General features: G+C 38.7%; 1 protein-coding gene across 11 annotated transcripts in view; it reads right to left on the reverse strand.

The window, feature by feature from the left end:
* The window catches only part of LOC107747466 (calcium-activated potassium channel subunit alpha-1), a 261,309-nt gene extending 246,729 nt beyond the window's left edge, over window positions 1-14,580 (reverse strand). For all 11 annotated transcript variants that reach the window (XM_016561980.1, XM_016561979.1, XM_016561987.1 and 8 more), the window contains exon 1: window positions 14,286-14,580. In XM_016561980.1, the coding sequence (XP_016417466.1) occupies window positions 14,286-14,576 (291 nt within the window). In that variant the 5' untranslated portion in view covers window positions 14,577-14,580. The remainder of the gene's footprint in view (window positions 1-14,285) is intronic.
* Between the last annotated feature and the right edge of the window lie 1,063 nt (window positions 14,581-15,643).

Below are 15,643 nucleotides of genomic sequence, written 5' to 3' on the forward strand. Positions count from 1 at the left end.
AGCGAGAGAGAGAGAGAGAGAGCGAGACAGGGTCACATCACAGTGGAGTCAGCTGTCTTAACCGTGGCTTGTGTACTGCAAACACATACCAGCTTCATCACTGTGTCTGTCCCGCGACTCTGTTCCCCTTTCGGGCTCTGTCTTTACATTTATTTTGAAAGATGAAGCTCGCGATTATGGTAAGGGGCGTTACATTTCCGACGAGTGCTTGCGGTGTTCGGCCAATCACAATGCATTGGGTCAGCTGGCCAATCAGAGCAGTCTGCTCTGATTGGCCAATCACAATGCACTGGGTCAGTTGGCCAATCAGAGCAGACTGCGCTTGTCGGAAGGAGGGGGCTTTGTTGAAAACGACGTGTTTGAGAGAGGCGGGGCATAGAGGACCTACAATAATGTACAGTATTTGAAAAATAATGTGTTTTTTGAACATTAAAGCATGTCAACATATTCTGTTACACCAAATACACAAAATAATGATCTTTAAAATAGCATCATATGACCCCTTTAAACGGTCCAGTGTCTGGATTTGTGCGGCTGAAACTTGCACTGAGCTCTCCATGGTGCTGACGGCCTAATTCTGAGCAGAATCACTGAGGCTGGAAACACTTGTTTTATGCATCTCATCCAAACCGTGAGACTTCACACTCACACGGTGCAAGAGCGACGCAAATAATTTTTGCACTTAAGATGTGCAGGAGTGCCTGAATGTTAACAAGATTGCTAGTGTGGACCAGCCCAGAAAAACAAGACGCCTATTAAGCAGCCTAATTTCCAAGTGTGCTGAATGTGATTCATGAGGGATATAAAGCTCATCAACAAGGAAAAATGGTTCTTGGGCTGTCAGGTGGTCTCACAACCTCTAAAAAGGCAAATGCATGGGGGATCAAATATGTTGTATGTGCCTGTGTGTGCTATATGATCTTTAAGTAGTATGTTGGTGTTAAATATTTAATGAATGTTGCACATCTTAAAGAGCTAGAGAATTTGCTATAAGAAATAATATTAATGAAAGAGTATCATGTTTTTACACATCCTCTTGTAAACATGTTGAAATTGTCTTGTTTTTCTCCAGTTATGACATTAAAACATAAACAGACATGCACACAACATGTGCAAATATTGATTAAACTGCCAGAGCACCATTTAAAGTATTTACATGAAGCAAAATGGGGGGGGGGGGATCCATGTCCGTTGATTGTTTTTGCTTACAGTTTATAATCACTGTTTACTTGACCTTACATGTGTTTGGGTTATTAAGATGTGAATGTAAACATACTAGGGCTGCACGATTAATCGAATGTGATTGTCATGCGTATCTTGTCAGTAAAGCCGGTTCTGTGATTAGTAGTAAATCTCCAGCACATGCTTTCAGATGGAGCAGCAGAGCCATAGTTCACTGACAAGCTATGCAAAATCGCGTTCATAATCGCAGACGATTTAATCGCGTGATTATGAAATCAAAGAAATCGTTCTACGATTATGAAAGCTGTTTGCATAGCTTGTTCAGTGAACTACGACTCACTTCATAACGTCAGTCGAGTGTTTGTAGTAAATCCTTCTGTGAGATGATGTGGCTTCTTACACAGAATAAGGCACGCAACATATTTCATAGTATTCTAAGCAGTGATAAAGGCTATGTCGATCAGCAATGCATTATTATATACTTTATTATAATAAAAATTATAATTAGACGAGCTCAGATAAACCATAAATTGTTGTAAAAAAATTGTTGTAGTCGTGTGTTTATTAGTCACGTTGAATTAATGAAAGCAGTTAAATCTTCTGTTTATTCAGCAACCGCTATAGGGATTTTGTGGGTTTCTTCTGCGAGGCGTATTTGGAGTTTCTGCGCGAGAGCACCCTCTGGCCTTCGGATGGAGATTTACTGCTGATCACAGAACCGTGCTTCACTGAAAGATATGCATGACAATCGCAGCTTCTGCCTAATCGCGATTTATCACCTTTGCAATTTAATTTCGATTAATCGTGCAGCCCTAAAACATACTCATTGCGTTTTAGAAACAGGCCTCACAACCAAATGTATAATGTGATTATTTCTATCAAATACAATATCCAGCACCATCAACTCAATTTCACTTGTAAGCAGATAATCTGTCCTTTGTCCCCCGAGGTTTAGCTGGGAAAAACAACAGCCTGTGTTCTACTGACTGAATAACACTATGTCCTGAGCTACATCTATCTGCTGAACTACTATCAGAACTACTATGCATTTGAGTAGTATTATGTCATTTACTAGTATAGTATTATTGTAGTATTAAACCGAAATAGCAGAAAACTGAAAACAAAAATAAAGGTTATTTAATGATCAACTGATTAATCTAATTAACTGAATAATCAACACTTAACATAAAAAGTTGTATATAAACATTTAAATTGCAGTTTATATATCAACCTTTTAATTATATAATTATACCATCTGTGAAATGCCAACTCAACACTATTGTTGGATGTCAATGATTTCTGCTCCAAATATTTTTGGTTACCAAAATTTTAGTGCATTACTAACAATAGCATTATTTATTTGTGCGTTGTGTATTAGCATTAATAATATATGTTCAAAATGTATATTTGCAGATGTCTTGCTATTTGCAGAGTAGTATCTAATTTTATAGTTCTATCTTCTATCTTTATAATTCTATCTTCTAGTATAATTCTATCACTAATATACGTTTTACTCAATGTGCCATTCTTAGAAAAATCACAAACTTTATATTTCGGGATAAAAAAGTGAAACGAGTATAAAAAGTACAGTTACATTATGTATAACAGCTGTACTTTTACATGATACGTTAAGTAGCTAATGTAATGAAACAAGACGGACAGAAACATATCCAACAATATCAGCTCAAAAAAACTACACCTGCATTAATTGCTTCCTTCTCCAAGACCTACAACAATGAACTTATGTTTCAGTGTGTACAACATATGTAGGCTACATGATGTTAACATGCCATGTCATGTGCAGAGCAGCTTATTTTACAAACGCTCGTCTCACTTTTCACAAGCCCCATTCCTTCGACTATTACTTTTTAAACAAATGAAACACCCAAGAGGCTTTAAAAGAGGTCTTTATACATCCTAAAAGTAAAGAGCAAAAATGTGGTTTCATTTAAAAAGCTTTCAACAGTATTGAGCTGAGAAGAGCTGCTTTTGTAACGTTTCTTCAATTAAACCAGCCTGACATTTGTGGAATAACCTTTGCCGGCACATCAAACGCACTCCATCTCATCACACCAATGTGCTGTAGTGCATGCTAAGAGCCAAGCAGGTTATTAAAATTGCCGCCTGCCATCAGAAGCACAACCTGTTATTAAGCTTGCGAGCACACTGGAGAGATGGAGCCAAATCACAGAGCAGCGCAAGGCTTAGGCAGCACAGTCCACATCCCTGAAGGTCACAGGAACGTCCTTTACCCTTCGCTTCTCCTCTCCTCTCCACACTGCATCACTGCTTCCAATCAAAGCACCAATTATGATGTTAAGCTCATTGAGATGTGGGCGAATCAGAGCTCAGGGGCTGGTCGCAGGGGCCGCGTTTGGATAGGCGTCCAGATAACTCTCTAAATGAAGGGCTCGGACTGCTCCATTAGTAATGCATCAATTTTCATCTTGCAACGGTGAAGTGCCAAAGACATTTGAGAGGAAAGTGTTACCAAAAGTAGAACCGCACTCTCAAAGCTCAAGAGCTACTTCTTCTGAGACAAAACACAACAAGAGGCCTTGTGATTATTTCATAAGGACCAACAATTCACAACCCTCTACATTGCAAGTAAATCACTCGCATATGCGACTAAATCTTACTCTGGGCGACTAAATATTGTCTATCGTCAGCCATTGGCTAATAAATTCTTAGATTTTACTTGCCAGTATGTGTGTGAGAGGCTAATTATAAGTTTAGCATAGATGCGCAGCGCACCTGTATTTGACGCACCGTAAACTCTAGTGTGAAGGCGCACGACTCGCCGTCGCTTTGCTGATAACGCGGTTTCTCACACATGCAAAGAGAGAGAGAGCATGAGTCTACCACGCTCAATCGACGCGCTACATGTAAACCATATTCTTTGTTGTATTTTCCAGTAAAAATAACGGAGTTCATTTAGAATTCTTCAGCTTTTAAGAACATGCATAAGATATGCCGGTTTCTCCGGTAGTGGGCGGAGCTAATGCGCAAACGGCATTCTCATTGGCTGGCGCTCCTCTATTACAGTCAATGTTTTGATTTCAGCAAATCAGTTCGTGGCAACGCTGACAACGTGATTTAATATTCATGAACCCAGCAGCTCATCAATCCTTAGTGCGTTGTATATTGTTAGTAGTAGTAGTAGTAGTATCTTTTAATAATAAGTAATAATAATTTCTATTTACTAGCCAGTGGCGATTATATTGCCAAAGTGTGCGTAGAGGGTTGATTCACATTGATGAATCGCTATTAAAGACAGTCATTAATTGTAACTCTTTACCAGCTTTCATACAGCCATCCTCCACTAAACTCAAAATAACAATATGAAGGCAAACTGTGTTTCGTCTAATTGTGGTCTAGTTAATATTAGCTAGGGGTTAGTGGAGATGACAGCACATGGTGGCTCTGACTGCAGACAGATTACACGCACACAAGGCTCTTTAAAGACAACAGCAGCTGATCCAGCCAGCAGCGGCTTCCTCTGTGAGCTCCAGCAATGGCCATCCTGCTATCTTTTCCCATGTGCTAACGGTTTTGACGAGCCAGTGAGATCTGGTGTCGCCACCAGCGAGGAATGCCTCTCCTGACTCAGGCAAACCTTTCCTATTGCAACCAAGCCCCAATTTTACAACTAATACAGTGGGGGCCAAAAGTCTGAGACCACATTGAAAATCTGGGCTTTTTTTCAGTTAAATATGAAGTTCAAGGATTTTGAAACATTCAAAACAGAAAAATTAGGATATAAAACAAAGCAGAAATGTTTATAATTTTGCACTATTTCTACTTCAAAATTGTGACATTGACCTTTGAACAAAACGTATCAATTGGACACACAAAAAAACTGTCAAAAAAAGACATTCTGATTGTATTTTATTTTATTTAATCAATTCATTAATATATTAAATGTACCTGGCAAAGGCTTCAGCCCCTGAAAAAGTGCAAAAGTGTGTAAATCCTGTGTAAAAAACAAGTGTTTTACTTGTCTTTACTTGTCTACTTGTCTTTACATGTCTTGACCACAGCAATGGGAACGAGTCCTGTGTGTAAAAACAAGTGTTTTACTTGTCTTTACTTGTCTACTTGTCTTTACATGTCTTGACCACAGCAATGGGAACCGGTCAGTCTTTGCCCTGTGTTTGTAGTGCATGCTTATGCCGGGCCAATATCAACAATACATGACAGTAATGTCAGGCCTCTATGGCCGGTATGCTAGACAGAACTCAGAGGCCTTGCTCACATATACTAAATAATTTCTGTTTCCAGCAATAAAACAACAACTTTGCCTACAGATGAACTGATCTGTCATTTCTGTGTAGCACACACTGTAACAGCACATTTCACCTGAGGTTATTATTAAAGCACTATGTAAGAATAACACATATCAGGGGACCAAAAAATTGAAGTGTTCAACACACAAGTCCTTTAATAAGTGGACATGTTTGACAGAAAATAAATCACTCTCAGAAAAAGTATTTAAGAGTATGCTAAAACAGCTCTGAGGCCTGACTGCCCTGTACAACTGTCAGTTTCAATTTCTTCATACATCCTTATCGCTCAATTCAACCATAATCCATCCTAGTGGCTGCAGCAACAAATCTGACATGTTTTTATATTTTTATACCGCACCATGATGATAGGAGAAGTCTCTTCCCCAGTTTTAAAGGGGTCATATGATGCCATTTTAAAGATCATTATTTTGTGTATTTGGTGTAACAGAATATGTTGACATGCTTTAATGTTCAAAAAACGCATTTTTCAAATACTGTACATTATTGTAGGTCCTCAAACACGTCGTTTTCAACAAAGCCCCCTTCTTTGACAAGCGCAGTCTGCTCTGATTGGCCAACTGACCCAGTGCATTGTGATTGGCCAAACACCGCAAGCACTCGTCGGAAATGTAACGCCCCTTACCATAATCGTGTAACACTCCAAAGAGAAAGGAAAACTTGCATACTCATTAGGGCGGCACGATATTGGAAAAAAATCACACTGCGATATTTTGTTTTTCTGCAATATATATTGTGATATGAAAACAAAATCACTAGATGACTTGAATAGCTCTATTTGGAAAAAATAAAATCAATGATTGGGGTGATTTTGTAGGCGAGTAAATCAGCATAGAAAATAAACAAATTACAAGCATAGATATAGGGCTGCACGATAAATCGAAATGGAATCGAGATCGCGATTCAACAGAAGCTGCGATTGTCATGCGTATCTTTCAGTGAAGCACTGTTCTGTGATCAGCAGTAAATCTCCATCCAAAGGCCAGAGGGCGCTCTCGCGCTGAAACTCCAAATACACCTCGCAGAAGAAACCCAGAAAATGCCTATCGCTGCAGCTGAATAAACAGAAGATTCAACTGCTTTCATTGATTCAACGTGACTAATAAACACACGACTACGGCAATATACGGTTTATCTGAGTTCTTATTATTATAATTTTCATTAAAATAAAGTATATAGTGAACTACGGCTATGTGTAGTAAATTCTGCTCCATCTGAAAGCATGTGATGATTTCCTGCTGATTACAGAACCGGCTTTTTTAACAAAATGCGCATGACAATCGCATTCGATTAATCGTGCAGCCCTACATAGATAAATATAATAGAACAAAGATACAATTGAAATAAACAGTGCTTTAATATTTTTCAGGTCTAACAATATTCAGGTAACCTACAGAAATTGAATAATCAAATGTAAAATAACACTGCAAAGTCTTCACTGTATAAATTAGGCTAAATCTAATAAATCTGTGTTAAAGCTACAAAATTTTCTCTCATATCATTTTCTTTCTCAATTGTTTACCTTCACCTAAGCCATAAGCAACTGTGTTTACAAGGATACTTGCAGAGACATGCATTTTGACAATTTCCCGCATATGTGTATAATTTTGCGTGTATTCATTAATAGACGCGGAAGTGAATAGAATTCAGAGTTCACGTGCATCTGCGTGGTTCTCACTGTGTCTACACAGGACACGAGCTGCGCGGTGCGGTGCGACAAAATACTATGAACTAGGGCTGCACGATTAATCGAAATTAAATCGCAAAGGTGATAAATCGCGATTAGGCAGAAGCTGCGATTGTCATGCGTATCTTTCAGTGAAGCACGGTTCTGTGATCAGCAGTAAATCTCCATCCGAAGGCCAGAGGGCGCTCTCGCGCGGAAACTCCAAATACGCCTCGCAGAAGAAACCCAGGAAATCCCTATAACGGTTGCTGAATAAACAGAAGATGTCGTGTCCGGTGACACGGTGTCTGTGTGTGAGCAAAGAAATCGATCAGTATAAATATAACGATTAGGGCTGTCAAAATAGCTGAAAAACTAAATTCGAATTTTTTACTTAAATATGATCAAAATTCGAATTATATTAGAATTTAAAATCCATATTTTCAGTTTGGGTGAAGAAAAGCTTTTGGCTTCTCTCCTGAGGCCACAAGAGTGCGCATCGAGCAAAATAATACTAATGCACGTTTATTCAAAGTGCATAATGTTTATAAACCAATTATAATTAAGTTGCTTAAACAACTATAAACAAAACAGCATCATGCATGTATGCATAGTTTAATAGAAAGGACCGAAATCACACGGAGTACATTTTTCATTTAAAAACACGAGTTGCAGTGGGATGGGGAAAAAACCCGCCATAAAGTCTCGAGGTATGTTTTTTCAAAGTTGAACTTGCATTAATTTTACATGGCTTTCTAAACATGCGGCTCCTTTGTGCGAAATGCGAGTGCAACGGTAATAGACGTCCCTCTAGAAAAATGCACAAAATATGCGTTCTGTGTAAAACAAACTAAAAACAAACAACGTTTTTGCATTCAAATGCAGATTTTTATTTTAAATTCAACGAATATTCGAAATTAGATTTTTTTTTGACACTGAAACGATATATCGTGCAGCCCTAATACTCATTTGTCATATTGACAACAACAAACGGCCAACGTGACATCCCAAGGCTATACGCCATTTAAACCATTTCCAGATATCAATTCAAGAGGTGTACATAGACAGACTGTTGTGATCAATAGCAAATCAATTTCACATCATTCTTATTGAGCGGTTACAAGATGGACTTTGTTGCAAGGCTTTAAAAGAAGCCAGAGGGAAAAAGAACTGTACTCGAAAAAGCTTAATTTAAAGCAGAATTACTACTGAAGTGTAACACCCAAGTATCCTTTGACTTCCACCACATGCTCTTCCACTGTACTCATTTGCATTTTCAAAATGCAAACTATCTTAGTGACAATGAAAATAATTTGATGTTTATCTCACAATGGAGCTATAGAGGCATGTACCGAGCACAGACTCACAGGGTACATTGTGTTAGAGTGTTAGTGAGAGGGACAGCTGATCTTTGGGTGTGTGCTGTCCTCCTGTTAGCCCAAAGGCAGCCGGCGCGTTGCCAAGCACGAGGGGATACACAGGCGCACAACAAAACCACTTCCTAGGCATCTCAGTAATTCTGAGTGCTTTAATGAAAATACAAAGTTCAGCCCTAGGTCTATAAAATATATTTGTATTGTAGTCTCATAACACATGCATACAAAACACACGCCTCATTTGAGACGTAACCCTCCAGTGGGTCAGAGAGCGTCTTGAGCTTTAAAATGAAAAACGGTAGTCATGCAGGACATGGACTAAATCACTGGATCAAAAAGCAAAGGCTCATTTCAAGGAACAATAGCTTTTGGTAAACACATTCACGTTATTTGCCAATAAAACAAGACAGGGAAATGAATAAAGCAATTTAGAGCAGAAATACAAAACAATATTAAATAAACATGGGATATAAATCAAACTCTGCTTTAGTAGTGTTTTTGCAACCTCTGGCAAAATGTAAACAGAAATTTGGGTCACAAAAAAACATGCATTTAATGTGGATAGTGTCTGCCTTATTAAAATAAGCAAACTCATTAAAGGTAAAGTATGTATGTAAGCATTTATGTTTTGCTAGTGGAAGTCAGCCTCTGCTGATAGATGTCATAATTACAGCATTATGTGAACAAGGAGCATTCAATATAAAAAAGCCATGTATTCTGATGTGTTCTGGAAACCTCATATCTTTCCCTTTCCTCCCTTTGACGCCACAGCTCATGCATCGGCAGGACAGTCGCTAGTGAAAGGCTGTGGGACTGTGCATGTTCATGTGATGCCAACAGCCAATCAGTTGCAATTCTTCCTGTAGCTCCAAAGTGATTTGTCATAGCTCAAATGATTGGCTCAAAAAAAGCAAAGATGGCAATATGCAACCAACCAGCTTTATTCATTAAATATTCAAAAACAAGACAGGGAAATGAATAAAGCAATTTAGAGCAGAAATACAAAACAATATTAAATAAACATGGGATATAAATCAATAAACTCTGCTTTAGTAGTGTTTTTGCAACCTCTGGCAAAATGTAAACAGAAATTTGGGTCACAAAAAAACATGCATTTAATGTGGATAGTGTCTGCCTTATTAAAATAAGCAAACTCATTAAAGGTAAAGTATGTATGTAAGCATTTATGTTTTGCTAGTGGAAGTCAGCCTCTGCTGATAGATGTCATAATTACAGCATTATGTGAACAAGGAGCATTCAATATAAAAAAGCCATGTATTCTGATGTGTTCTGGAAACCTCATATCTTTCCCTTTCCTCCCTTTGACGCCACAGCTCATGCATCGGCAGGACAGTCGCTAGTGAAAGGCTGTGGGACTGTGCATGTTCATGTGATGCCAACAGCCAATCAGTTGCAATTCTTCCTGTAGCTCCAAAGTGATTTGTCATAGCTCAAATGATTGGCTCAAAAAAAGCAAAGATGGCAATATGCAACCAACCAGCTTTATTCATTAAATATTCAAAAAAGTGTACTAACTGAAAAGTACACTGCAAAATAAATAAATAAATACATACATACAAATAGAAGTAGCTGAGGTAAATACTAATATATTTGTCATAAACAAAAATATAAAACAGCAACATGGTAATATACAACACTAATATAATAGTATAAACCTTAATTTAGAAACATAAGATATAATATAAAAACCCAATATATATAGGCCTAACTGATATATATACAGGTGCATCTCAATAAATTAGAATGTCGTGGAAAAGTTCATTTATTTCAGTAATTCAACTCAAATTGTGAAACTCGTGTATTAAATAAATTCAGTGCACACAGACTGAAGTAGTTTAAGTCTTTGGTTCTTTTAATTGTGATGATTTTGGCTCACATTTAACAAAAACCCACCAACTCACTATCTCAACACATTAGAATACTTCATAAGACCAATAAAAAAAAAATTTTTTGTGAATTGTTGGCCTTCTGGAAAGTATGTTCATTTACTGTACATGTACTCAATAACTTGGTAGGGTCTCCACAACATTCTAATTTATTGAGATGCACCTGTATATATAAATGTGAAGTGTGAATACACTGGAAATCTGGGAATGTTAATTCACATTTTTGCACTGCAAATTGTAAGATGACTTGATCTTTTTCACTTCCAAAAATATTTATTTAACAGGATTTTGCTGTAAAATTACACAAAATGTCCCATTAGATTTATAAATTTTTTTACAGTATAAAGTAAGGCAATATACTGTTAACCAATTAACAGGTTTTACCGTAGCATTTTTACCATAGTTGCCACAGTTTTTTGCCATGGTTCTTGAATCGATATGCCCCTCACTTAGAAAGTCAGCTTAAAGCACCAACAAACCTACTTAACTCAAATAAAAGGATGCCAAGTGTTTTTGTTACTGTCAGTGGTGCTGCTACCTGCTACCAGTGCAAGAAATTAAAAATAAAAAACTCTAAAACTGAGCATTATCCTACCTTTATTCTGTTTGCCCCCTTACTAAGGACATAAACGGTTCCCTATAAGACTCAATAGGTATTGTGGGGTAAAGCACATTTGTTTTAGCTGGAGCCTGAGTCAAGGTGCCACAGAGGACAAAGAGAGAGTCGCATTAAAGGGGTCATATGATGCGATTTCAAGTTTTCCTTTCTCTTTGGAGTGCTCTGTTCCCCTTTCGGGCTCTGTCTTTACATTTATTTTAAAGATGAAGCTCGCGATTATGGTAAGGGGCGTTACATTTCCGACGCGTGCTTGTCTCCGCTTCCGAAGATGCACGAGTTCAAAGCGACTCTAGCCGAACATGCACGTCTGTGCCAGCATTTGTGTGAAACAGAAGCAGTTTGATGTTAAGTGCTCACACACAGACAGATCACGTTGCGGCCGAACTCAGACATACAGGAACAAACTTTTTAGCGCTGCCCCGCAGTTTTATCAACTAAATAGCTTAATCGCTCAAGAGCTATATATTATCTTTCTCAACAACGAGCTGGTAACATCATCGTTTCTAAAGGAATTAAAGCCACAGCTTTACTGTTAATAGAGAAACGCGGCAAAACGGTGGTAATTCATACATACACAGCCTCTCTCTCTCTCTCTCTCTGTGTGTCGTAAATGAACAGTTGATGAATTACACTTTTCTGAGGATAGAATATTGAAGTGGAGATCGCTAAATTGCAAGCTAACCGCTGTTTTCAGAAACCAAGCGCGTTTATCCACAGTGGAGAGACTGCACGTGCACACGGTTGCCAGGTTGACAAAGATAAGTAACACACTTAGCAGATATTTCCGTATTGCGCAAGTGTAAAGCTCTGTTTTGGGGATTACGTCTCTTTATATCAGGCAACCCAGTTGTGTTCCTCTGCGGCCTATATATGCTCTATTCATTCTTTTTTAGAAACCTCGCACTTTTCTACTCAATTTTAAACGTAAAATTTTAAACAAATTAAGCGCGGTCCACTGCTGCACACGTGTACACAAAATAATGTTCTTTTTAGCAACATCATATGAACCCTTTAAGTCATCATTCCTTCCGTGTCACAACTGCACCTAGGGGCACTTATCACCTAGAGAACAATGGGAAGACACAGCGAATAACCAATCCGCAAAGTGTAAAACACAAGCAGGAAGCACAGATGAGCAACTCTAAGATGATGTGGGATCTTTTTTTCAGGTGCATTACACCTGTATGGTGCAATCTCTATGACTAATATAATGGCACGCTCTCAGTCTCACCCACTTGCTCAACATGGCCGGCCTCTGCTGCGCGTCCCATTACTGACACCATGCCTGGAAGACCTGCCATCCTCAGTCAGCTGCACGGGGGATAACGTTTCAGTCTCTTAATGCTCCTAACAAGCATGTTCCCCTTGCAACAGAGTGTCAATACCAGTCCACAAAGTCACCCCTCCAGAGTCTCCTTCCACTAGGAAACACATCAAATGCACACACTTATCCACAGCCCCATTTTCATTTCTTCTTGGAAACGGGATATAGTGAGATATCACTTGGCACAACATACTCATTCCCAATGGCCCAACAACGGGTTGTCATCAGCCACTGGTAGGGAAACACTGACGACGCAAATCAGTCAGGTTTATACTTATACATCATATCCCAGAGAAGACAACAAGGCTTAATCAAGGCTTCCCAACAGCAGGTGATATAAACACAGGCCTGATTGCGTTTTAACAACTTCCATCCAAAGAGGATGAACTATAGTGTCAGTTTCAGACAGACACTGCTTTGCTGGAACGCTTGTACATGTAGGTAATTAAATGGTAATGAAGACTGGTGACTTCACAGACGTCATTAACCCTTCTCATTTAAAATTACTAACAAGTTCAACACAGTCTCATCCGAACGAGAAGGCACATGTAATTCATTCATATCAACAATTTAAATGCGAGAAAACCCCACAGCCAAGGTTGTTGACAAACTAGCAGGGAGACAAACCATCTAATCTATCTTTTAAGTCATTCCCAGACAGATATCTTAGTCGGTAGATACTAATAGGGATTAAAGTGTATTGGCTGTTTGAATCCAGGCCTCATGTGGTTAATTATAACTCACCGGGTATTGTCTCCTCAAATCCCACATGAAGCAGCCAAAATGAAGCTTCGGTCCTTTTTTTATGTCTGCATTGAATCTCTAGAAATGTGAATAACACTTTTCCATTTACATTGAATTGCAGCCAATCCGTCAAAGATGATGGATACGCAGAAGACAAGCCACACTGTTGTTGCAATCGCACACTGGGTCTCACCGAGTCCATTTTGAGTGCCTAATGGAAGCCATCACATTACTATCAAATTGAAAAAATTTGAAAAATAGAATCCTACATTTCACACATTTGCAAGCAACAGGTCTGGATTGGTTTCCCATGAAAATCAAACACTAAAATGTGTTTGTAGTCGATGATGGCTGTTAGTTAAAGATCATCTGTTTCCCTACATGACCATGCTCATCTATATTAATGTACTGGCTTGCTTTTAATTTTACTGCTCATAATGAACCATATATTATATGTTTTTAAAAGGCTGATATATACTTCAGACAACCATCAACAAACCACTAGCCAAAGTAACAAATATCATCTTTAATGCATACAAGTTACTATGTGACTTTCAAGACAGTCAGTGTATGACTAAAAGCTGTCTAACATAACTTCATTCTGCAGTCATCTTGTGTCTAAACGCCTTGTTTACAAGGTTACAGAGGGAATCTAGTAACAGTTTAAATGGATTACCGGGTTACTGATTGCGTACACCTCTACATCTCTAATTCCTGATACAAATCTTGTGTATTCTCTGAATATTTTTCTAACTGACACCTATCAACCATTTTCATCCATCAACAAACCACTAACAAGGATAAAAAAGGATAAAATAAATAACGTTACTGTTATTTGTTCATACACATATGAGGCCTTTATAAAAGGCTTTCATTTGTTGACCCTATATATATATGAATCTCTTAATTCCAAGTTCTTTAAATGTGCAAATGCTGACATGTTTTGGTCTGTGCCAGTGGTTTATTCAGACTGAGTGCTTGCTGCGAAATTGTCATGCAGATCCAATGTATTACTCACAATGAATTACTTCTATCAATGCCAATCCACTGCCATCCAAATGCCATTTAGTTATTAAGACAAACTACCAATGCACAAAGATAACACGACCACTTAATTCCAGCTAATGGTGCTTTTCGTGGAGAGGGAAAAGGGCTCGCATTACCTTGTTTTTGATGTTGCAATGGCAGCAGACCGTCCACAGGTACTTAAGGGTCCTCCACAGGAGAATGATGAAGAGACCCCCAAAGAACGTCACCATGGATGAGGCGAGGAAAGCCCACCACATGCGCTGACCATTGTTGTCACAGGGTACGTCTGGTGAGAACGGGATGATCAGGTCCATCTTCGATATAGAAACAAAAGAGTCCGGTTTTTTATTCAAATTGATATTATTACTCATTCTAGAGCTGCTGCTGCCGCCATATGATCCGTTGCCATCTGCCACAGCTAGCATTGAGATGAAGCTTTGGAGAGCTCCTGCCAGCGCCCCCAACCCCAGCCATCAGCCATATTGCTTCAAATATCCCTCTCCTTTCTTCTATGTTTTTCTATCCACGTCTGCTTAGTGTGATTAATATTTTTGAGCGAGAAATGCAGCAGCTTGGAGAGCGTGAGGAGGAAACGCGCGTCCGTTACCCTCAGCGCGAGACATTTAAATCCGCATTAATGACGACTTCATATTTCATTTTGAAGGGTTTTCCTCGTCTTTTTCCATATCTTCAAAATAAAATGGAGACTAAAACCGATATTCGCGCGGTCTGTGTTGTTATCAGTCAGAAAGCAAGAGTTGTCGTGAGAGAAACGCGGACAAACGGCTGTCTACAAGCTCTCTGTCGTCCATCCAGTGACAGGGTCGCCTCAGCGGCGTCTAATCGATATTTCTCTCATAAACGCCAACTTAATCAATGTCTCCAAAGCTATTCTGCTGGGAACCGAGCCGCTCTTTGTAGTCTTGCGAGGGCTCGGTGGAAGAACCCGTTCAAATATCGGCGTTTCGCCGATTATTCCGCTCTCAATGACATGTCGTTGTCCCCATTCACTTTCCTCAGCTGATCCAGGCAGAGTCCGTCAGATCTGCTCCACAGATTGTTCGGGAGATTTACAGGTAGGAGGGCGGAGCCAAACCCTTATAATAAAGATGGAAGAGAGACCATACGGACATTTTTTATTATTATTATTATTATTAAACGCATCAACATTAGCGAGCATCTTCACATATATTTTTTTTTTTTAAAGGGGGGGGAAACAACCACACAGATTGATAATATTTACAATACATAGGGCCTATAATATTTTACACTAGACATAGACAATTTTCCCATTCTTGATTTGTTTAAGAGGCTGTATTAAAGAGATGAGCTTTTAAAAAGCCTAATAAAGTGGGCTTAGATAGTCTGTATTTAAGCAATAGGCCTATGACACTTCTAATCTGTTGTAATGAAGTGTAACTTGACAAATTACATTTTATAGCTAAATATTGATGATGAAATATAACAAATAAAGGTTGGGCTTCATCATCAT

This window comes from Sinocyclocheilus rhinocerous, unplaced genomic scaffold, assembly GCF_001515625.1.
Source record: "Sinocyclocheilus rhinocerous isolate Xijiao unplaced genomic scaffold, SAMN03320098_v1.1 scaffold2664, whole genome shotgun sequence".
In the NCBI taxonomy this organism is placed as follows: Eukaryota; Metazoa; Chordata; class Actinopteri; order Cypriniformes; family Cyprinidae; genus Sinocyclocheilus; species Sinocyclocheilus rhinocerous.